This window comes from Zingiber officinale, chromosome 8B (genome assembly GCF_018446385.1).
Source record: "Zingiber officinale cultivar Zhangliang chromosome 8B, Zo_v1.1, whole genome shotgun sequence".
Lineage (NCBI taxonomy): Eukaryota > Viridiplantae > Streptophyta > Magnoliopsida > Zingiberales > Zingiberaceae > Zingiber > Zingiber officinale.
The window spans coordinates 19,998,486-20,021,900 of record NC_056001.1 but is presented as its reverse complement, the minus strand read 5'-3'; the positions used below and the strand labels follow the sequence as shown (position 1 = coordinate 20,021,900).

General features: G+C 38.5%; 1 protein-coding gene across 1 annotated transcript; it reads right to left on the bottom strand.

The window, feature by feature from the left end:
• Positions 1-10,505: 10,505 nt before the first annotated feature.
• LOC122015008 (probable N6-adenosine-methyltransferase MT-A70-like) lies at positions 10,506-21,595 on the bottom strand. Its single transcript, XM_042571613.1, has 7 exons — positions 20,256-21,595; positions 17,322-17,420; positions 13,922-14,005; positions 13,485-13,837; positions 11,891-12,107; positions 11,489-11,568; positions 10,506-10,976 (listed from the first exon to the last, which is right to left on the bottom strand). The coding sequence occupies exons 1-7, from the start codon at positions 21,420-21,422 to the stop codon at positions 10,712-10,714; spliced, it is 2,265 nt and encodes a 754-aa protein (XP_042427547.1). The 5' UTR covers positions 21,423-21,595; the 3' UTR covers positions 10,506-10,711.
• Positions 21,596-23,415: the final 1,820 nt, after the last annotated feature.

Below are 23,415 nucleotides of genomic sequence, written 5' to 3'. Positions count from 1 at the left end.
TCTTTAATGGGGCCCCTCTTTATCACCGCATCACAATTAATCAAAGTTCTCCCGAGAAATATACGGTGCAACGTCAAAATGATTTTACGGATGAGTTCAATCTTAATGAATTAATAAATAATTTTTTAATAAACAATTAATCTAACATCGTTATGTTGATGAGTCGTCCGCTGTGCTTATCAATTTATTTTGATGGTCAATGCCCCTCTGCATGTCAACTCTGCCTGACTCCCTTCCCCTCAAACCTTAAATCTCACGGGTCATCCGAGATAGTAAGTGGTGGATCATTTGCCACTTGAGGACGCGGGGTCGAACCGCAAGGCTGTCGGAGTGTAAATCTCTGAACCTTGTGCACCTCATCCCACCACCACTTGCTCTCTCGACTGTCGTGATTTACCTCCCTCGCGATGGACCGGGGTCGGGTGCGATAGGGACACTGGAGGCGAGCGATTTCACCTTTTGCCACTCTTTCTCCATCTTGAAAGTTTCGAACAATCTCCCGACCAATGCTCTTATATAGAATGGTAAGCAAAAGTCATTGAGTGGATTAGAACTATCATAAGTTGATGGACAAATGACACTCAAGAGTTTCAGGTTTACCTGTATCATCCTGTAAACGAGTCGAGTCGAGCTCGAGCCACCCTTAGCTCGACTCGATTTAGGCTAACTCGGCTCAAGCTTGAGCTTGATCAATCTTGTAAATTTGAGCTCAAGCTTGGCTCAATAATTTAATCCAGGGCTCGAGCTCGATTTAGAAGGCTCAAATCAAAATAAAGCTTTCGAGCTCGAGCCAGAGTCATAACCTAAGCCAATTTTGCTATAATTTTTTAATATTGTAAATCAAATAATAATAACTTTAAATAAAAAATTGACCAAATTTATCCATAAAATTAAACATCAAAACACCAATTATCTCTATCTAAGATAAAAGAAAACCAACTGAACATTACAAATTCATAATACAAATATCTCCATCTCAAATAATAAAAAAAAATCATAAATAAAAAACATAATTATCTCATAAAATACTATTCTTGTTGCCAAAATATCAAACTTCATCACAACAAAATTAACCAAATCTAAAAACATGATATTCCAAATTCAAACCACCTAAACTACTCAAAACACCAAATTTCTACGACATTTAATATCTTTCCATCTCAAATTCTCAATCATACCACATGCACTGCTACCTTTATTCAATAATATGAAGTGATATTAAGCTCAACTATAATAGCACAATAATTACACCAGAAACACATGTTAAACAAAGAACTGAAATCTTACTTACTTTAAGAGGTAGATACTGTAAGTACTCCGTGGTAGTTTTGATATGATCAATTAAGTCAAATTAGATCTTGTTGTATTTTGACCCTTATGTCTAAGTGTACAGAAACTTAGGAGTACAAGAAGTCGAGTGAAAGAAGCAGCTAATGAGAAGGATGGCATGGGAAGGAGTTGACGAGCTCGGTGCGTTCGAGGGACGAGATGCTGCGAAAGAGTACGTTTACTGACAAGAAAGAAGTGTGCGACGTTTTCAAGGGACAAGAAGCCGGAGCGGAAGATTGCTCGAGAAGGCCGAAAGATGGGTTCGGGTGAGCCCAATTCCAAATGGCCGAATTCATCCAAGCGAGCGGAGCCGGAGTGGAAGCCCGTACAAAAAGTCAACTTTGAGTTGACTCTTGTCAGGGTACTCGAAGCTATTTCGAGCGGCCGGAGCTGCTCCGACCACCCAAACCACTTTGGTGCCAACCGGGGCACCTCGACTCCTCGACACTGCGGATCAATGTCAGAACGGTCTGGGCGCTTGGAGTTGGTCGGGGTGCCCGAAGCGGGATAAAATTTTATCCCATGCTCGTTGTGTAACCATTTGTGAGAAGATATGATTTACCACGCTGTGGGCGCCCGGAGAGGATCCGAGCGCTTGGACCATGCCACATCAGCAAACAGCCATTTTCGACTAGTGGACTATAAATATAGTCTTAGTCTTCTCCATTTCGATCAACACGCTTTGTACTTTGAATCTCTTTCTATTTTTCACTTCCAAGCTTTATTTCCATATATGAGGCTTCCTCTCCTCCGACGTTTTGTTCGAAAAGGAGATCTTTATAGTGACTTTATTTTCTTTGGAGTAGCAATCCTCTAATTGCCAACCAAGTAAATTGTTTATCTCGTACTTCTCTTAATTCTATTATTATTTCTTTAAGTGTGCAATTGTTTGAAAGCCCGATAGTTTGAGAAATGTATTCGTTATTTTATTATGCAGGATAATTCACCTCCCTCTTGTCGGCCGCAAAGGACCTACAGATATTGAAAGAAAATTTTCTTGGTAAGTTTTCTCTTTTGAAAAAGCAAAAATCAGATAAATATGCGATTAAATTTTGCAGTGTTCAAAAAATCGGCCTAGGTGGCCACCTAGGCACCACCTAGGCACTAGGTGCCAGTTAGCCGCACCGAAAACATGCTAGTCAGCTAGCCTAGATGGCCTTGGCGCTTAGGTAGGATTAGGTGGTCCTAGGCGCCGACTAATCAGTTGAATCATCTAAGTATCGCAGAAATAATACAAGGTTTTCATGATTTTTTTTAGTTTGAGCTTTTAAATTTAAAGCTCTAAAAAAATTAAAATGTTACCTTTTTGTGTTGCACTTTAGTTTTATAAGCCCTAAACTTTGATCGAATAAGAAAATAGATTTGTTGGCTTACCCTAGCAATTAGCACCAAACTTCATCTTCAGAGTAAATAAAGAAGCCCATATTTTGGAGAAATCAAAGAGTTAAAAGGTTAAAGAAATCGATTTGAAGAAAAAATTACTGTTTGATTTTTCCTTAATTGAGCGACTTGAAAGAGATTGAATTGAAGGTTGGTGAAAGCCTCACCCTTTGAAAATGTCATTTCATCAAACACTCGCAACATTCATTAAAGTCAAAAGGTAATTTGTTTTTATTTTGATACTCGCAAATTGAAAAATAATTTATTTAATTATTATGTAACTTATGTTGATACCGTGAAATTTGCCTAACGACGCCTAATCCCTGCCTAGGCGGTTTAGGTGTTAGGCGCTGGTCTGACATTCGATTAGCATCTAGCGAATTTTAGAACCTTGAAATTTAGTATGTAACTTAGAAAGCCAATAATAAAATTTAACTTACTTTTGTCTTCTTTTCCAGTCCATGTATATGTCGAAGCCAATCACCCCCACACAGTAGAGTTTGCACCGTGTCTGGAGAGAGTGATGAACGATAATAATCAATAACCCTTGCCCCTACACTAAATGTTGCTTCTGAAGCTATTGAACTCACTGGAATAGCTAAAATATCAACTGCTATCTTTGACAATATTGGATATTGCATTCTATTATCCTTCACCATTTTAAACACGAATTTTTTTTTAAGAATCTCATTCTTCTTTAGATGCCCCTTTTCAAGATAATCTACCAATTCAGATCTTAGCCTCTGAAGTTTCAACTTTTGCACAATAGTCATCAAAATCATCCCAATTATATACAGAACTTTGTTGACTTCTTCTAGCACTTAAAGAGCCAAAACTCTCAGACTTAGATAAATGAGATGCTCCTTTATTAGTTTCTTCAACAACATACTGTTGGCGCAGTAGGCCGGCAAGAGGGGAGGGGTGAATTGTCTGAAATAAGAAAAATACTCTCCTTGTTCTTTCAACTCTAAAAATGCAACAATAATAAAATAACAGAACTAAAGAAGACTCAACAGTTGACTTGGTTACAACCTGGGTGGTTGTTAATCCAAGACGGTTGAACAGCTCACTAAGAATCTCTTTCTTTGAAGGCGGAGAAGCCTTTTACACACTGAAAGCTCTAAGAGTTGCTGGAAGTTAGTACAAGAGTTGATTTCTATTTCCTAGCTCCAGGGGACTTTTTATAGCTCCTGAAAATTTTAGCTAAAGGCTTGAGGGCGCCTCCCAAGAGGTGGAGGGCGCCTCCAAGGCAAGATGAGTGGATAAACCTTTATCCACTCGCAAACGGTCAAGTTGACTGGTTTGAGAGCGCCCTCAATGACATTGAGGGTGTCTCCAAGGCATGGAGGGAGCCTCCAAGACATGGAGGGCACCCTCTCGTATGAAGAAAGCAGAGGCACCCTCAACACTGCATTGAGGGCGCCTTCAGCTTGCTTTGCCAACTCCTTTAGGCCTTCAGAAGCTCCGATCGCTTGGGTGGTTGTGGCCAACCGAAATAGGGCTCACCCGAACTCAATTTTCGACCTTCTCCTCGAGCAGGCTTCCGCTCCGGCTTCTCGTCCCTTGAACATCGCGTACATTCTTCTCGTCCACTGGTGTACTCTTCCGTAGCTCTTTCGTCCCTCGGACGCACCGAGCTCGTCGACTCCCTTCCTGTGCTATCATTCTCGCTAGCCGCATCTTCCTCTCGACTTCCTGTGCTCCTAAGCTCCTGCACACTTAAGACACAAGGATTAAAACAAAACATGACCCAACTTAACTTGGTTGATCATATCAAAATAATCACGGGGTCCAACAATCTCTCTATTTTTGATATGCATCAACCCAATTTCAAGTTAGGGTAATAACAGACAAGTAGAAAAAAAAACATTTTAAATATAAAGTTTACAATAAATGAAATTGCAACAAAATTGATTTTAGAAAAAAAAATTAATTTTAACTCCTCCTAAACTTGTACTTATTTCTCCCCCTTTGATTACATAAAAAAATTAAGGTACTAAAAAAAACAAGGCATAGAGAGGAAAAAAATTCGAGAGAAAAAAATTTTCAAGTTGTAAATTTTCAAATTTTCCAAGTTAAACAAAATTTGAAACAATTTCCAAGTTAGAAATTAAAAAAAAACTTGTAACGCTTAAATAGTTGACAAGAATTTAAAAGCATTATCTTAATTGCTTGTCAGTTTGTCAATTAAACATTTAATTTGATAATTGGCTTTCAGGCTGTGGCGAGACACTAGGCCTTCTTGGTTATTGGATTATCAACCACTTCTAGACAAAGCCTTTTAAGGAATTGAAACATTTAATTTCTTCTGAAAGCCTTGATTAACAGAAGGTTTTAATCTAGATATGATTTTGGAACACAATAGAGGTTCCTTCCTACTGGGTTAGTTAGATATTTGGGAGGTGCATATCCTTTAGGTATTCTTCTAAGTTATCATTGATATTTTCTAATGTACCAGTTTAATTTTCTATAAATCTTAAGTTTTGACTTTTGAAAATTATTCAAGCATGCATGGTCATTTTTCAATTTTTTGATTTCTATTTTTGATTTTTTATTTTCTAATTTTAGATTATCGTACAATTGTAGAGGACATATTTTTGCTAAATTCAATTTTAATTCAATATTTTCTTTTTCTAGTTTAACTAGATCTTTAGCAAGACTTATAATAAATTTAAAGGACTGTTTGGGAGATAGAGCATGTAGGTATTTACCTCAATTTTTGATGCTCCCCCTTCATCGCTACTTTCTTCTTCTGATGATTCTCCCCCTTCATCTATGCTTATTTCTGAGCATGTCTCATCTTCATCTTGGTGGATTGTTGTTAGAGCAAGTCCGGCGTAGGCTTCAACTTCATATTCGGAGGACGATGATTCATCCCATGTGACCTTTAGACTCTTGCATTTAGAGGATGTCGGTCTATGAGACTTTTCTTTCTCCTTGCCCCTTTTCTTTAATTTTGGGTAGTCATCCTTGATGTGCCCTTCCTCGTTAGAGTTGTAGCATCGAACTTTCCTTTTGTTTCGATAATCTCTCTTTGTTTGCGATTTAAACTTATTAGACCGAACAAATTTATTGAGTTTACTTACCAGAAGAGCTGCTTCGTTTTCATCAACTGATTCGTCGGAGTCTGAATCGTTGGTCCTTGCCTTCAGGGCAACGTTCTAACTCGGTCTTTTTCTTTGTCTAGTGCACCGAGATTCATGTAATTCGAAAATAGAAAAAAGACTTTCTAAATTACTTACCTCGAGATCCTTGGATATATAGTAGGAATCTACTATAGTTGTCCATTTGGATGTTCTTGGGAATGCATTTAACACATACCTATGTGTGTTTCGATTCGTTACCGTTTCTCCGAGGTTTGTTAGTCCGGTGATCAACTCCTTGATTCTTCCATGTAGTTGTGCTACTGACTCTCCTTCTTCCAACCGGAGGTTCGTCAGTTGATTCCGGAGCATGTCCCGTCTCGCAAGCTTTGTTTCGGAAGTCCCTTCATGTAACTCCAAGAACTTTTCCCAAAGTTCCTTCGCAAAGTTGTAATTTTCGATCCAATTTACTTTCTGAGGTGGCAGTACACTAAGCAGGTGGAACTCGGCTCGTCTGTTTGCTACGAAGTCTGCTTGCTCCTTCTTGGTCCAGTGATACTCTTCTTTTCTTCTCCTTAGGGATTTTTGGGAGCTACAAAATCATATTTAATTATTAATAATATTTCAAAATTGGTTTTGAAAAATACCTCCATTTATTTCTTCCATGATGCAAAATCTCCCTCAAATTTAGGTGGAAAGATTATTGGTCCGGCAATCGTCTTGATCTTGTTACTTCAGACGACGGTTAGTCCTTCTGAGGCAGTTGGGCTCTGATATCACTTATTGGTGCAACAGGATGGCAAAAGGGGAGGGGTGAATTGCTGCCTGAAATAAGAAAATATCTTCCTCATTCTTTCAACTCTAAAAATGCAACAACAATAAAATAACAGAACTAAAGAAGACTCAGCAGTTGACTTGGTTACAACCTGGGTGGTTATTAATCCAAGGCAGTTGAACAGCTCATTAAGAATCTCCTTCTTTGAAGGTGGAGAAATCTTTTACACACTGAAAGCTCTAAGAGTTGCTAGGAAGTTAGTACAAGAGTTTATTTCTATTTCCTAGCTTCAGGGGACTTTTTATAGCTCCTGGAAATTCTATCTAAAGACTTGAGGGCGTCTCCCAAGGGGTAAAGGGTGCCTCCAAGGCAAGATGGGTGGATAAACCTTTATCCACTCGCAAACGGTCAAGTTGACTGGTTTGAGGGCGTCTTCAATGACATTGAGGGTGCCTCCAAGGCATGAAGGGTGCCTCCAAGACATGGAGGGCGCCCTCCCGTCTGAAGAAAGCGGAGGCGCCCTCAACACTGCGTTGAGGGCGCCTTCAGCTTGCTTTTCTAGCTCCTTTAGGCCTTTGGAAGCTCCGATCGCTTGGGTGATTGTGGTCAATCGAAATAGGGCTCACCCGAACTCAATTTCTGACTTTATTCTCAAGCAAGCTTCCACTCCGGCTTCTTGTCCCTCAAACGTCGTGTACGTTTTTCTCGTCCACCGGTGTACTCTTCCGCAGCTCTTTCGTCCTTCGGACGCACCGCGCCCGTCGGCTCCCTTCCCGTGCCGTCCTTCTCGCTAGTCGCGTCTTCCGCTCGACTTCCTGTGCTCCTAAGATTTTGCACACTTAGACACAAGGATTAAAACAAAACAAGATCCAACCTAATTATTTGGTTGATCACATCAAAACAACCACGGGATTCAACACATACTCCTCATAAAGAGAATTAATTATCTCTTTAACTTTTGAGATATGCTTAGAGGCATCCAATTTAGAATAAAGCGTAGGAAAACAAAATTCAACCGCAAGCATTTTTTTGGTTGGATCTAACATAGTAGCTATAGCCATTAATAAATTACAGTCATCCCAATACTTGTCAAAATTTTCTTTCATTTTACTAGCCAGTTATCTAAGAAACAAATCCTCATGTTGTGCATAAATATCCAATGTTGACTTTATTTTTTGAACTTCCTGAATAAATAAATTTAAAGTAGGATACTCACTATCTGAAATAATGTGTGTGGTTGTCCAAAAAGCCTCCAATAGTGAGCAAATCTTTTGAGCTTTATTCCATTCTCCTTCCTCAAGGCAGCAATCATAAAAGGGATCACGTTCTTTGAACATCTTAAAAGCTTCTTTGAACTTGAGTGCACAAGTTAGCATCTCAAAAGTCTAGTTCCACTTGGTTTTGCAATCACGAATTAATTTTTTATCCTTCAACTGCAATTGTTGTACACACTTTGCAAATTACGCGTGTCTTGCCTCTGAACAATTTACATATTCTACATTTTCCCTTATATTACCAATAATATCTTCAATCTCCCTCAATCCATCTTGAACACACAAGTTCAAGATATGTGCATTTACATATTCTACATTTTCCCTTATATTACCAATAATATCTTCAATCTCCCTCAATCCATCTTGAACACACAAGTTCAAGATATGTGCACAATAATGAACATAAAATAAATTTCCTTCACATGCCAATGTTCTTGACCTTTGAATGGTATCTTTCATATACCGAATAGTCAAATCATTACTTGAAACATTATCAACTGTAATAGTAAAACCCTTGTTTTCAATGCTCCACTCTTTCATGCACTTGAAAATGACATCGGAAATTTGAAGACCTCCCCTTGGTGGTGGAATGTTAATGAAACTTAAAATTTTCTTTTGTGAATTTCAACAAGAATCAATCTAATGCCCAGTGACAACCATGTATTCAATCTTTTGAGTCTTTGACTTCCAACAATCTATTGTCAAACTTATTTTATCAATGCACTCAAGACTTTTCTTCAACTTCTTTTTCTCAATTTCATAAATTTTCATACAATTTACTCGGCATGTTACCCTGCTAATTTTTTGTCATTCCGGAATTCCACGCCTTATCATTAAATTGAACCCCTTTGCATCAAGAATGGTGAATAGATGTTCATGCATCATGATCCAATGAGCAACTACCTCTTTCATTTGTTCCATGTCAAATTTTCAGAATGCAAAGTAAGAATGGATGGTGAAGTTGAATCAGTGGGCAAAAAACTCAACTTTGTTTGTTATTCAGTTACTCGCAAATTAATTTTTTTTTATCTTCACACAATTTAATCTATGCATCCAAAGACTTGATGTTGCCCTTGATTTATCCAATATAAAAAGAGTTTGACAATGTTTATATTTTGCTTTCTTTAATCCATTCACCGTGTCAAAATTATTCCAAACTTCTAAAATTTTTTCCTTTTCTTTGTGTGAAACCCCTCTTCCTCTTTTTCTTCAGCATTTTCTTGTGTTTCTTGACCAACTGTGTCAATTTTCTTGTTGATCTTAAGATTAACCTTATTACTTTCAGCTATAACAGTGCTTATAACGGATCAAAAGATAAATAATTATTAAATAAATTATAAAAAACTTTAATAATAATAAAAAGAGAAAATACAATCTACAAAGAAAGGCAGGATTTACATGAATTGTAATTTATAATGCATAAAGTTGGTCAGAATTTAATAAAAAAAATAACAACCAATTAAGATTTAAGGTGAACAAATTATATTCCTGGAATATGATGCAGAACCAATTAATTTCATGCATGCACAATTAATTAGAAAAAGAGACCGAGAGGAAATAAGGAAATGAGTTGTAAATTAACACCACACATTTCAACTTTGATATAAGTACATACTATTTGACTGCAAATGATGAAGCTCCCTAAAATTTATGAATAAATAGGGTAGAAGCAACGATCAAAGGCTAAAAATAAACTTTCAACAAACTATTATACTCAGTGCTCTATTATAAAAAAAAAATAAGATGATTTTCTAAATAAACTCATGTGCTAATACAAGATTTTAAAGGTATTTGATTTTCTAATTTATATCATTATTATATGGAAATAATTGAAGTTAAGAAAATAATACAATTACATCTTTTCAATTTCTCTTATTCTCTAGATTTATAATCTTTAGAGTCTAAAAATAGCTTGAAAAGATAAATAATTTTCTAACCATTTTAATTTTCTTGTTCGTTTGTATTGTCCTCACTAGTAAAATTCATTATGTTAATGTGCTAATAAATACTAGTAATAGTTCATAGCTTCCAATAGGATAATTAAACTCTACTGAATTTGAAAACCTTGCATATGTTCTTCTACCTTATTTTTTAAAATTTGGGGGCCATGGGTGGAGTATGGACTATTCTTTTGAACGACCAAGTTTATATGTTTATGGCATCAAGAAAAAGGAAGATACAAAAAACGCATAGAACACAATATTTCCCAAAAACTCAATAGAAAAAAAACACACAAGACATCTAACCCCAACTAAGGGTACGACTGAGTAGGCAAGGCGGTGGTTGTTGAATAAACGGCAATGGTTGAGAGTTGAGAGGTTTGAGCTTTGAGAGTTGAAATTAAGACTGAGTAGCTGACTAAGCCGCTAAAATATAAAGTTTGCGAACTTAAGAATTGAATTTAGATTTTAAAAATAAACTTTTAAAATTTACAATTTTACATAGTACTTACCATTAATTACTTAATGACACTAAACTTATCAATATTTACATAAATAAATAAAAATGATATATTATACATATAGCTTGACTCGAAAAAACTCGACAAGCCATCGAATCAATATTATACGAGCTAGAACTCAGCTCAAATATGAAATGAGTCAGCTCGAGCCAAGCTTTGACCAAGCGGCTCATGAACACTTGACTCATGTGCAGCCGTACTCTAGTGCACTAATCAGTAATTCAGTAGATAAAGAGTAGAGAAAGATTCTAAGTCTTATATTATACAGGGTACATGATTCATCCAGAAAGGCCAGAGAAAGTGCTGAAAATCAACCAATGCACTTGTGGTGGACATTTCTTCTGGTAATGCCAGAGAAGGCGCAGAAAAACCACTGAGAGAATCGTTCTATGCTTAAAGAAGAACATCGTCACACTGCAGCTTCAGTGTCTGACACCATGGGTTTCACTACAGAAGCATAACCTGCAGGGGTCACTGCTGGTTCGCTGTAGTGTTCAGCTCCGACAGAAGGTGCCCTCATTTGAGAGACATTTGATTCTGTGTCCGCAGCAGAAGCTGTTCTAGTAGGTGACACTGGTTGTACCTCCACATCCGGATAAGCAGCCTTGAATCTTGCCCGAAGGCCTTCATCCACTAGTCGCACCCCATTGAGTTGATTTCCTAGCGATAGCCACCTGATTGTTGAAAAACAACCATTATAACAAATTGAATGGCTACCACAGAAGACAAAAAAGAAAAAGGGGCTAGTAAGAAACATATACGAGGCGGCACTACAATTTCTAGATACCAATACCGTAAAGAGACCAAGATATTTACGTAGGGGAACAATATCAGGGTTCCAGATCCAAATTTAAAACACTTAAATGAATAACCAGGAAAGGGAGATTGACCAACTGGTGTGTAACTTTATAAGTGAAAAGAAGCCGCTAGGGTTTATCCCACCATGCGTCTGACACCTGTGTACCTGCATGTACCTCCCTTCATATCCGTGGGGTCGGCACTAGGGGGCCGCCGTCAATGTAGCGGATCTATATTTTTTATATAAGTGAAAAGAAAGACTGCCCCACCAATTATTCACCAAACTAGTCAGGCAATATTTAGAATAGAAGAGAAAACCCACATGTGTATTATTAAGCATAAAGAGCATTAAAACCAAGCAAACACAAATTAGAATGGAAGCGAATACCCTGCATGTGTATTGTGCATACGAGCAAAGAGCTCCAATTTTCGCGTCCTCGGGCTAATTCTCTCCAGCATAGGGTACATCTGCAATTCAAAAATGCATTAGAAGTTTGCATCTTCCATGTAATTAATATAGAAGTATGTCACAAAATTCAAGACAATAGATTACTAAATAATTATTTAATATTTCCACAATGCATTAATAAGAATTAAGAAAAGAAGGGCAAGTGCAAGGGCAAGTGCAAGGGAAAGAGAGTAAACTGAAGAGTTTTTATATAGTTCAATCTCAGATGCATGATAGGAAACTCGCATATTGATTCAAAAGAAACTGAAGAGAGATCATCCATTGTCAAATTTTTACATGGTTATTGATAGATAATAGATGCAAAACTACAAAATTTAGTACCTCATCCGGTTTCCTACTTGTTTCCCGAACTTCAGCAACAATTACATCAGTGTCAATATTCCTGTTGACCTCAGGATTTCCCTTTATTCCAACAAGGCAATGTTCTTTACTATGATTGAGCCAATGGCCTGTTCGTCCAGTTCTTATGATCCGCTGAAGCTGATTGGTCTTCACCCATATGATTTCTTCAACACGTTCATATCCCCAAAGCTCCAGGCTGGCAATAATATTTAACTGAGATGAGCGAACTTAAGATCCTCAAATCATCATAACTTAAGGTTCTAAAACACAATTGTACGTCTTGCTACAATTGTAATCCAAAAAAGATACTTGAAACCAAACTCATAATCTTAACAATGAGAATTCAGCAAACCAAATCAATTTAATAATAAATCAGAACGTTTCCCAATGCGAAAGAACTGTCACATTCCAGAACCACTAATACCTAACTACAATTATGTTTGGTGAGTATCATACAAATTCACTACAAACTGTTGAGTGAGATCAAACCCAATTATACGATGCATATTAGGAAGTAATAAATGTTTCAATTAAAGCTTATAAAAGATATGCCAAATTAGTACTAAACAAGTTTAAAATGTCAATACACAAAGTGAGTTTACTCCAAAAATGAGGTCACTATAGCATATACCTAATTGTGTTACTATTTTGAAAATTGACTATTTACCTTACAACAAGGTAGGAATCCCTGAACAAGTTTGTCCTAATGAAATCATCTGTTAGTGGTTGCTTCTATAGTACAAGTTAATTGGTTTGACCACTCAGTGTGAACCCCACAAGATCAGGTTGTTGTTACATTGGATTATAGAACTAACCTCTATTAATCTCAAACCCAAGTAAGGGCAGCCCGGTGCACGAAGCTCCCGCCATGTGGGGTCCCGGGGAAGGATCCATTGTCCGCAGCGTTACCCTGAAGGGGAGCCTTGGCGCAACGATAAAGTTGTTGCCATGTGAAGTAGCTAGTTAATTTTTATTTAGTAGGCTAGTACCGCAATTCAGACCAAGTTCCAAGAGACGCATATGAAGAAAACAGTTGGCGGAATTTCAGATCTACTGTGACTCACTGGTCCATAAGAGGAATGAAATTCTTGTATGATGACAAATGGGTAATTTGAAGCACTACAATCGATGGTCTTGTCCACCTTATATAGTAAGGATACATTAACATCAATATTGTCATCGACTAATAGGCTATGTCAAGGAGCATTATGAAGTTTTAGATATTTCAACTTGAAAAGTCCTAAAAGAGGATTTAGACGAACATTGATATACACTCATTATGCAAACTGTCATACATGTATACCCCAATATAATACACATTCAAGTTCCTCAAACAAAGCAACAAAGAATATATTATCTAAGTGAAATTACATTGGATAGTCAAATATGCTTGTCAGGTAGCACAGATAAATAGTGGCAGGCACAAAAGATAAACATAGTAGAGGTTGCTTATTTTGGATTGTCAAATATGTTTGTCATCTGAGTTCATCAAGTTGTGATTGGCTTCAACTATCCATCTACCAAATTATTGTATCAAAAGGATTCTCTGAAAAGAAGGCAAATAATAACTCACCACTCACGCCCAAGTTCCATTGCACGCCCAGTGACCCAAAGAAAAATTAAACCATCAGTTTGCAATAAAGGTACATTCAGAGTTCTCATTTCATCATCAGCCATTGTACCATAAGGCAATTCCATATGAATATCCCACGGAGGGTCGGCCATAATGACCCCGAATTTTCCCAAAATGTCCATTCTAAATGAACGGATATCACAATTTATCCACTGGGGTTCACCAAGCTCCACTTCTGAACAGTATTCAGCCCTTCGGAGCTTTAGTTCCTTCGGAGGTGGAGCATTGGTAGATCCCATTATAATTGGAGCATCTGGTGTTTGGTCAAGTTCATAATGAACATATTTGCAAGTCTGCCATGAAAATTTTTTATAATATAAATGGGGGAAGAAAAGAAAAAGAGAAGCAACTAAGACAGTAAAAAAACAAAAGCTAACCTTTGTATGACGGCAAGTATCCAGAAAAGAGCAATCACCTAAATTCGTATCAGTATGTGGAGCAATAATACGCCGGAAATGAACCTGTTTTTCAAAAAAGAAAAAAAAATGAAAACCTTGAGCAAGGAAACAAGCAAACTTAAAAAGGAACCAAAGAGAAAGGATAGATGAATAGTCCAAGCATCGAAGAATTTTAAAAAAAAAAAAGTAGATGCAAAATTACAGGCACAGGGAACATTGCTTTAAAAAAAATTGAAACTTAATGCTCTAAGTTCACCATGATCTGAATGTTGAGACTTTTCACAACTGCATATAATATAGAAAAAAGTAGGCTTATATGCCTGCAGTAGACACTTAATCATTAAACGGTTGAGTATTACCAAGTAGTTGATTATCAGTTGCAGATGTCATTGGTATAAAATTTTATGAAATCTCATATGCAACCAAATATATAAACGCAAACCTTCACCAATTGGACTTCTCATGAGATTGATAAGTGACTATATGTGGACCACATACACTAATACTACCATGTAATTACTCAGATGCACCCATATAAGAAATTAAGCAAACACGCTAATTTTAACTCCCTATTTACTTGGAGATGAAATAGGAAATAAAGAAAAACTAGGGAATATTTGAGGGAAGAAAGATTTTCAAAATGTTGTTTACTTGGAAAGAAAGTGACGCAGGAAAGCAAGACAGGAAGATGAAACACTCAACTTTCTTCCTAACACAAGGAAGAAAGTTACTTTCTTCCCCTTCCCTAAATTTAATTACCTACCTAGAATCTCCGACTTCACTTCCTTGTTCACCTCTTTACCAGCCTAACCAAGGGAAAAATGACATGCCTTTTTCGAGAACAGGAATGTCATGAACAGCATCATCAAGGCTGTTGTAAACATCTGCTGGATGTTGTAATCATTGTCATAGTTACAATCCCAAAGGTCCACCCTGTCATTGACATGGACAGCAGAAACTTGGTAATTGATACAAAGATAACATTTCTATTTCAACAAATAACAAACTCGTCAAATGCTGATCTTTTTGTCACTCCACTATGTGACCTTATATGAATATAAAGTTGATATTTGTTAAATGTTTTTAGTCGCTTCTTGATCTCCTCAGTTGGTTATTAGGTGATACGTATTGCCCATGTCAAACTTCCAAAAGTTGGAGAATAGGAGAATCTTTTTCATCTTGCTATTTATTGTGGCATCATAACATAATTCTAGTGCAGGCCTTCCATGATACGAAGGGAAACAAATATAGTAGTTACTGCAAAGATCTCCCCATCACCAAATTTCTACATGTTGTCCACCAATAATGAAAGTAGAGGAAGTGAATCAGTGTCCGTGCCTTCTTGACCATCTAGTCGACAATATCAATTACATGCAGTCTATTGCACGGTTTAAAAGAAGTGAGTTGGTTCTCTCTCCAGGAGTTCAGAAGTAACTCAAACTTGGCTCTGTTATATGTGACCATCTGCATTTCATACATTACACTAGTTTCTTGCACTGCACTATGTAGTATCCATCAGCTTTGTTATGACAGACTTTCTGTTATAGAAAATAAGAAAGATGAAGCTTCATGTTGATTCCATCCAGCTACCAAATGAACATAACTCTATACGTATATCCAGAGCATCCAGCTATATATCCATGGTTGTCAAAATCACGGGCGGGATCAACTGGTTATGACATGGATTCTTGCAGCATGAGTCGAGAGGTCGAGGGTCTGCGGCAGCAAATGCGATAACATCAATATCTGTCCGTGCTAAACACCTGAGACCACCATGTCATAGCTGGGCCCGTATTCACCGTGATTTACTCCCTCTCATACTTGTGGGGCCGGGTTGAGGGGGCCGCTGGGTTGGCGGTTCCAACCTTTTGCAGCATGGTTGTCAAAATCACACAATTCACAGTTTGAATCAACCAATTAGATTCAATCCACCATCCAAATGATTTGAACCGGTGGGGCAAACCAGAGTTGGAGCAGAACGAGTTTGTACCAAATTGCTTTAAACCAGATTCTGTGGAGAGGTGTAATCCCAGTAAAAGATATATAGGGTTAGCCCACACCTCACATCATCCATCCTGCCTCTTCATGCCATTGCTACATCAATTACACATCTTCTGCATTGGTGAAATAAAACTTTGATCACCATCGACGCTGGCCACCACCATGGGTCATCATCACCAGTAGTAAAATCAATCTCCACCAATAGTCCTTCCACATGTGGAACTAATGGTAACATCTACTTGATGAAAGCATGACACTACGTTTTTTTTTATGCCAGCGATTCTTCTTCCCCTTGTCCACAAGGAGACAGTGGCAAGTGAAATCCCAACCAGCAAAGCACCTGCTGCTACAGCTTCTTCAGCGGGCAGCACCAACCAATAAAACTCTTCTGCGGGTACAACTACAATAGTCTATGCCAGTGGATGCCTATTCTCCATGTGCTTTTCTGAACAACAGTCGACTCTGATGAGTGTGAAACTCCGGCAACTAAAGCATTGATTGTGGTGTATGCAACACCAAGCAACTTATTTTTCAGTTGGATTTGGCTGCAGGAAATTTAAAATTGGTACTGCAGAACAGCCAACCTATTCTTTGGCCAGAGTAGGTGTTAGGTATTGCTTTTGTGATTCTGTGAATGTGATATTGGTATTGCAGAGCAGTCAATCTTTTAAATCATAGGATATTCTTATAATTTTTCTAAGGCAGACCCTTTCTTTTACTTATTCATATGTTTAATATCATTCTGATGATTTACACTCAATATGATTCATGACTCGAAAAATTACCAAAATATTTTGACCCAATCCTTGATGTGATAACCTTGTTTATTATTTTTCACCTCATGAAGGTACTCCTCAACAATTTAATATAGGGTTGCGTGTAATGCATGAATCTTGATGCTGAATCATAGATAATATGTTCCAGTAGTAGGTTATATTCAATGGGAATGGACTCACTTAAGAGACGGCTTTCTTTACAAAAGTCTTCTTGTTCATCATGGAGGCATCACTTATTTTTGACAGCTTGTTGGCTTAGATTGCATCAAGTAATATTCAAACATTCAGATTAAACCTTCTAGATGTAAAATGACTCATCAATCTCTACCTTGACAGAGGTTATAACTAAGTTGCTGACCAAACTCAAAATGGTCCTGTTTGAACATACACATATTATAGCCACTATATTCCAAAGATGGTTCATGATTGAATATATACCAAAGATAGTTCATGGGTGAACAAGAAATAAGAAGATATACCACTTCAAAAATTTCAGTAAAAGTAGCTTTTAAAATTTGCAAACAGAACTCATGGAATTTTAGTGACATAATAACAGTCAAGGATTAGCAAACTGCACCTGTAAAACATAGACCACCACTAACCTTATCACAAGCAACAAAAGAACCAGATTGGCGCCTGCAGTCTTCTTTAGTTAAATTAGAACAGTATTCCTTGAGTTGAGATCCACCTTTCGTTTTGAACTGAGAAATGAATTTTAGACATAAGATTTGGCAGATACAAGGAAAACCATCCAATATTTCATCAGAAAACATTCATCATACTCAAGACAAACAGGTAATGCATTTTCAAGAACTTTACCAACTCACTTAGTATTTTCATTTTTCAAGATAATTGAATCTAAAGACTACAATGAAAGGGCAAGAGACCAAATAGGTTCCCTTTTTTTTAATCCCTCTCTCCCTGTTACCTTTTTTTTTCAAAATTTCCCAGATGTGTGCAATGTTTACTCGAAAGATCTTTAAGAAAAATATAAAGATAAACTTGGAAAGTCATTTCAGGAATCCTGGCATAGCTTTGGAAAAGTTTGTGTAAATTATCTTCAGGGACCCTTTTGGCTTAGCAAAAAAGATATGCTTGTACTCAACCCATCAAGCAAAATTCCCTAGGCTATTTACTATCTAGATAACAACATTATTACATATCAAAATTAGAATAAGATCAACTTTATATCAAATATCAATACACATCAAGTAAACAATGGAACTCCACCGAAATATAACACTCCATTAGCCAGATACCAACAGAGGTGGAAATAGTAACTTCATTGTTTAATGGAAATTAAGTTGACAAGTATATCTAGAAGACTGATTGAAAGTCTCCTTATATGTGATTATGCTCTTTTTTCATAAATAAACTTTGTTTTCCTCACAAAAAAAAAAAAGGTAGCCGGGCGCATGAAGCTCCCGCCATGCGGGGTCCCGGGGAAGGATCCATTGTACATAGCCTTACCCTGCTTTTTGCAAGAGGCTATTTCCAGGATTCGAACTCATGACCTTTTGATCACATGACAACAACTTTACTATTGCGCCAAGGCTTCCCCTTCTTTGTTTTCCTCACAACAAAATGAAAATTCATTGCTTATTAGAAATCTTGTTATATTGGTTTTCAAAACTTTATGTCACTCTTTAAGAACAAAATTGAGAAACAACACTTTCAAAAATCTGTAACTATTGAACAAAATGTTAAATCTCTTCCAAGAACCCTCTGATCAATGAAATTTCAACTATTTCCATGTACAGTTGTTGGAAGACGAAAATCGGTGCATAGTTTAAAATCCTGCATCAACTCTAAGAGGACAAATATAGGATGAGATGACAGTAACTAATGTCATCTTAAATTTTAGTAAATATTGTCATATTTTCTTTTTTTTAGCAAGCACTAGGTATCAAAGGGCTGACTAATCCTGGGGATGACCGGCCCGGTCCCACGGAAGTTTTCCATAAGCTATCAAGGTAAATCCGAAAATGCTCACAACGGGCGGCCGCAACTCAACATCCCAGGTTTGTCATCCCATTGGAGGAAAATGCCCTCTAGTGCGCTGCAGTCGGGAATCAAACCATGGGTGATTGCATGGGAGCCCCACCGCTGCACCATGCCCAGGGGGCGTAATTACTGTCATCTTAAACATAGGATGAGATGACAGAGCTTTTTTATTTTATATTTCCATTACTTGTCAACTCATAAATTCGACCATAATAAATGGAAATACTACTGGGAGAGATGTCTATGTGTGACAACTTTGACTCAAGATATAATAGCATGGAAGATGAGCTTAAAGCCCTAAGAACTTGAGTGAATACCTAAAATGATTTAAAGAACACACCATACAGCACCATGCAGTTACTCAATAAGATGAAAAAAGAGAAGGATCCTAATGTAGCAAAACTCAGTCTCATCAGTGCACAACATGTAACATGATCATTCGACGCTAAGAACAAAGGTTATTTTCCTAAGACCAATAGCATATGGAGGCCCAAACATAAGATAGGAGATGTTAGCAGACATTTAAACTTAAAGAGCCTAATTTTCATGATCCATTAGATCAAAATGAATTTGTTCAATGGACTAATTGAAATAGAAGACTATGTAGATTGTACCCTTATTGAGGGGGTATGATAAGCCAATAATGAAATTGTCAGTGCCATTCAGCAGTATTAGCAAAGTTGTCTAGCCTACTATGCCAAGTTAGGAGTGGAAGCCATTGCACAATGAGTTGAAATAAAACAAAAATCAATGGAAAGGTATATTCTAAAACATTTTGAGAATACTAGTAAATGAGTTCTTGTAAACACTTGATGTTGATGACTTTATAAGCAAGATGATCAAGATTAAAAGAGTAATATATTCGCTATTGTTCTCAAATATTAATAAAAAAACTTTCTTTAATTGGTATACACATATATTTAAAAAGTAAGTAAGTACCAAAATTGTATTAGCATGACACGGTACAATACCAACACCGCATCGTGCTGGTCAACAGCTGAAACTCCAGTCTTGAGATTTTGAACATTAGTTTTCAGAACATGAGATTACAACCAACCCATGTATATATAGCCTCCAGCCCTCCATACATTACTGTTATTAAAATGTATAGGTATAAGATTAAGTCTAGTATTTCCTATTATTTAGAAAACTACCACTAAAAATAGGAAGACAGTCTACAACCTCTTAAACAAGATCTCAAAGAATTCTTCTATGACTAGTCTGACAAATAAAATAAACAATACAGATTAGCAAGTAAACAGAATACTAAACCTCTGAAATAATTTCCAGTTACAAAAGATACAATCCAAAAAGTAAATCAAAATCATAGAAATCAAATATAAAAACACAGTTACAGTTCTGAAATTTCAAGAAGAAAAATATTGTTGTTTTCAAAATTTAGAAATTTTTTAACTGTGGTAGTAAAGGCCGTAGGATATTGAACATCTATATTAAACCAGATGGATTGAAGTTTCATGGAGAATCTTTAGTAATCCTAAGTGAAGTAATAACTTTCGGTGAGCTACTAAAACCTTTGCAGCAACAGCAGTCTCTCTTGCAGTAGGCCGGTGAATCAAATCCAAAAGCTCCTCTCCTGTCTTTGACATCTGCATCTCCCTAAATGTCTTTTTATTTAACAACGACTCGAGATCCTTTAGATCATCTTCCTCTGTCCTTTGCTTTGGCATTGCAGAATTTGGAGCACCAGGTGAGTTGTCAGGTCCCATGATGGGCCTATGGAGTGGAGAGAGTCCCATCGCCCTTGGCATCCCCATCATCCCCATAACCCTAGGCCCGCCCCTTGGACCAACCGAGGGCGGGGCGCCACCACGAAACATATGGGGCATGCCGGCAAGATGAGAATCAGAAAGCCCCATCCACATATCGGGTGACCGACTTGGCATCATAATAGGAGCATTGTCAGCTCCGGTCACTACCGGCCCCTGACCATGAGTATTCCCCTTGCTTGAGTTGGGTTCCGCCGATGACAAATGCAATGGGGGCTGCTGACCATGAGAAGAGGTCTCGGGAAGTTCCTTAAGAAGCTTGTTCCGATCGATGCCCCAAATCATCAGCATGGATTTACCGTTCACGGTGAGCTCTTCCAACTGGACTCCCCCACTCTCCTCAGAGATTCGCCGGAGCGCCATCTCGACGGAAGAGATTGGCCCAAGATCCCCACCAAGATCAGTCAAAGCAGCCTTCTCAGCAGGAGTGGCGGAAGACTGGTCATTCTCCAACCGCCGAAGCAATGCTGCGGAGTCAATCTCAGTGAACGGGACGAGCTCCAGGAGACATACTGCAACAATGGTGCGGACGATGGAGAGGCGGTCGCTGCCATTGGCAGAGCCGCCTCCGGCGCCAGGAGAAGGCGGTGCCGCCTCGGGGCGAGTGCGAGGCAGGGGGTGTGCATCTGGAAGGGGGCGGCGCCGGGGCGTGAGGGGCTGGTGGTGATCGGCGGTAGATTTGGGGCTAGGGTTTGGGGTGGGCGAGAAGGGCCGGCTGTTGAAGGCGGAGATGATGCGGCGGGAGGCATCCATGGAGGATACGAGGTCGGGGACGATGTTCTGAAGGGAGGAGATGAGGTCGAGCTGCGACTGGCGGCGGGAGGCGACGGCGTCTTCCATTTGCTGTCGCAATCGCTTAACGGATTCGATGTCGTCGCCTCCATCATCGCCGGTATGGGTTTGCGGCTCCATGTTTCGCTTTCAAGATGGAAATCAGCGATTGGAGACGACTAAGGGCGTCGGCAAAGTTCCCGCGTACCTTCTGAGCTGATGGAGCGGACCCGCTGTGAATCTTCCCGATTTATCCTTCCGTCGAGCTGAGCTGATTTTCAAGATTACTCTATCTAAAATGAATATCTGATGTCAAATTAAAAAAAGATAAATTAATCAATTATTTGAAGATATCCTTTTATAAATTACAGGGATATCGATCTAGACAAGCCTTTATACTCTAGATCAAAAAAGCTATCAAAATGGGTCCTATGCACATTTTTAGATTTTCGATTAAGGAAAGTGTTTTCATGTCCATTAGCCATATAGTAAACAAAATTTTGATGAGCTTTATCCTTGCTATTACTCTTAGTGAAAAAAAAAATCATAATAAACTTCTTTTGTTTGATGATATTCTTTTATTATGAGTTTCGCTCTATGCATTTTTTCATCCCTGATAATCTTCTTCTTGAAGACCGACTATACACTAAACACATTTTACCCCTTTAGATAGAGGTTTACCTCGCCATGCGCCTATGACATGTGTACCTGCATGAACCTCCCTCCATATCTGTGGGGCCGATACTAGGAAGGCCGCTAAGATAGCGGATCTACTTTTTTTTTTTTTACTAAGGTTCAAAGTTACTTAATCTACATGAAGTGTACTTTTAGATTTCATGGCTTTGAGCCACCTCTCACTCTCGAGTCAATAAATGGTATCCTGTCCCTGTGGATTGTAGACTCATCACACTCTATCAAGATCACATCTCTCTACCAGGAGATGCAAGATTCGTATCATTCAAATTAACATAGACTCAAATACATCAAAACTTATATATCTATAACCCTCTTTTCCACTCTAATAATAATCCTTCCAAGTAAATAAGATTCACAAATTGTTGAATAAGTATGAATGGAGAAGAGGAGGAAAAGAAGAAGCTTTATTGTGCATGGGACTTTAGTCCCACATTGGGAACTCTTCTCCACATTCCCCTCCTCTGTCGTGCAACTCTTGCTCGGCAGAGTGTCCGTGGTAGCATTCGGGTGTCATTTAGTTCGTCGTGACCACCAGTGCTTGGTGGAGTTCACGGTCGATCGTTGTATCCTACGAAACAAACGACCCGAGTAAACCTCGAAGCACAGCCGGAGGTGGGCGAATCTGTTTCAAGGAAACTGCTACTCGCAGGCCACGGTCAGCTTGCCCGGTCGAGATTTTCGCCCGACCTTACTATCTGGTCTGTCCCACTGCAGACCTGGTCTTCCTTTCTGCAGACCTGCTCGAACAGACCTGGTCATTCTGCTCCGCGAACCTGGTCTTCCTTTCTGCAGACCTGGTCATTCTGCTCCGCGGACCTGGTCTTCCTTTCTGCAGACCTGGTCATTCTGCTCTGCAGACCTGGCCTTCGATTCTGCAGACCTGCTGCTCTGGTCTGCCACTCTGTAGATCTGTTATGCTGCTCTGGTCTGCCGCTCTGCAGACCTGCCCTGCCACTCTGGTCTTCCGCACTACAGCGCTGGTCTGCTGCTCTGCCCTGCTACTCTACAGACCTGCCTTGTCATTCTAGTCTGCTGCTCTGCAGCCCTCTCCTGCTCTTCTGCTCTGCAGACTTGGCCTGTCGCTCTGGTCTGCCGCTCTGCAGACCTGCTCTACCGCTCTGCAGACCTGCCCTGTCGCTCAGCTCTGTTGCGTTACGGAAATCAGCCCCTGCTGGCAGCCTGAGATTATCTGCTCGGGTCATTTCGACTGTAAGTTGAATTTAAATTCCGTGTAAGTTTTAAATTCAACTAAGTCTCCTAAAATCTCCGACAACAAATTGTTGTGTGTCTAACACAAATATCATATGATTCATAATCAAATGTGTGAAAAGCTTAGATATGCAACTCTTGTTTATGTGACCAAGCCTAAAATGAAGCAAATACATTTTGGTTAGATTAATGACTTGAGTAGTTGGTTGTTAAGACTATATATGTTGAG

Excerpts from the sequence above, each read along its gene's own strand:
- LOC122015008 (XM_042571613.1), bottom strand. The coding sequence starts at position 21,422 with ATGGAGCCGCAAACCCATACCGGCGATGATGGAGGCGACGACATCGAA. Across the intron at positions 13,838-13,921 it reads ATACTTGCCGTCATACAAAG|ACTTGCAAATATGTTCATTA; the intron begins GTTAGCTTTTGT and ends TTTTCATGGCAG. Across the intron at positions 11,569-11,890 it reads CAAGTAGGAAACCGGATGAG|ATGTACCCTATGCTGGAGAG; the intron begins GTACTAAATTTT and ends TTTGAATTGCAG.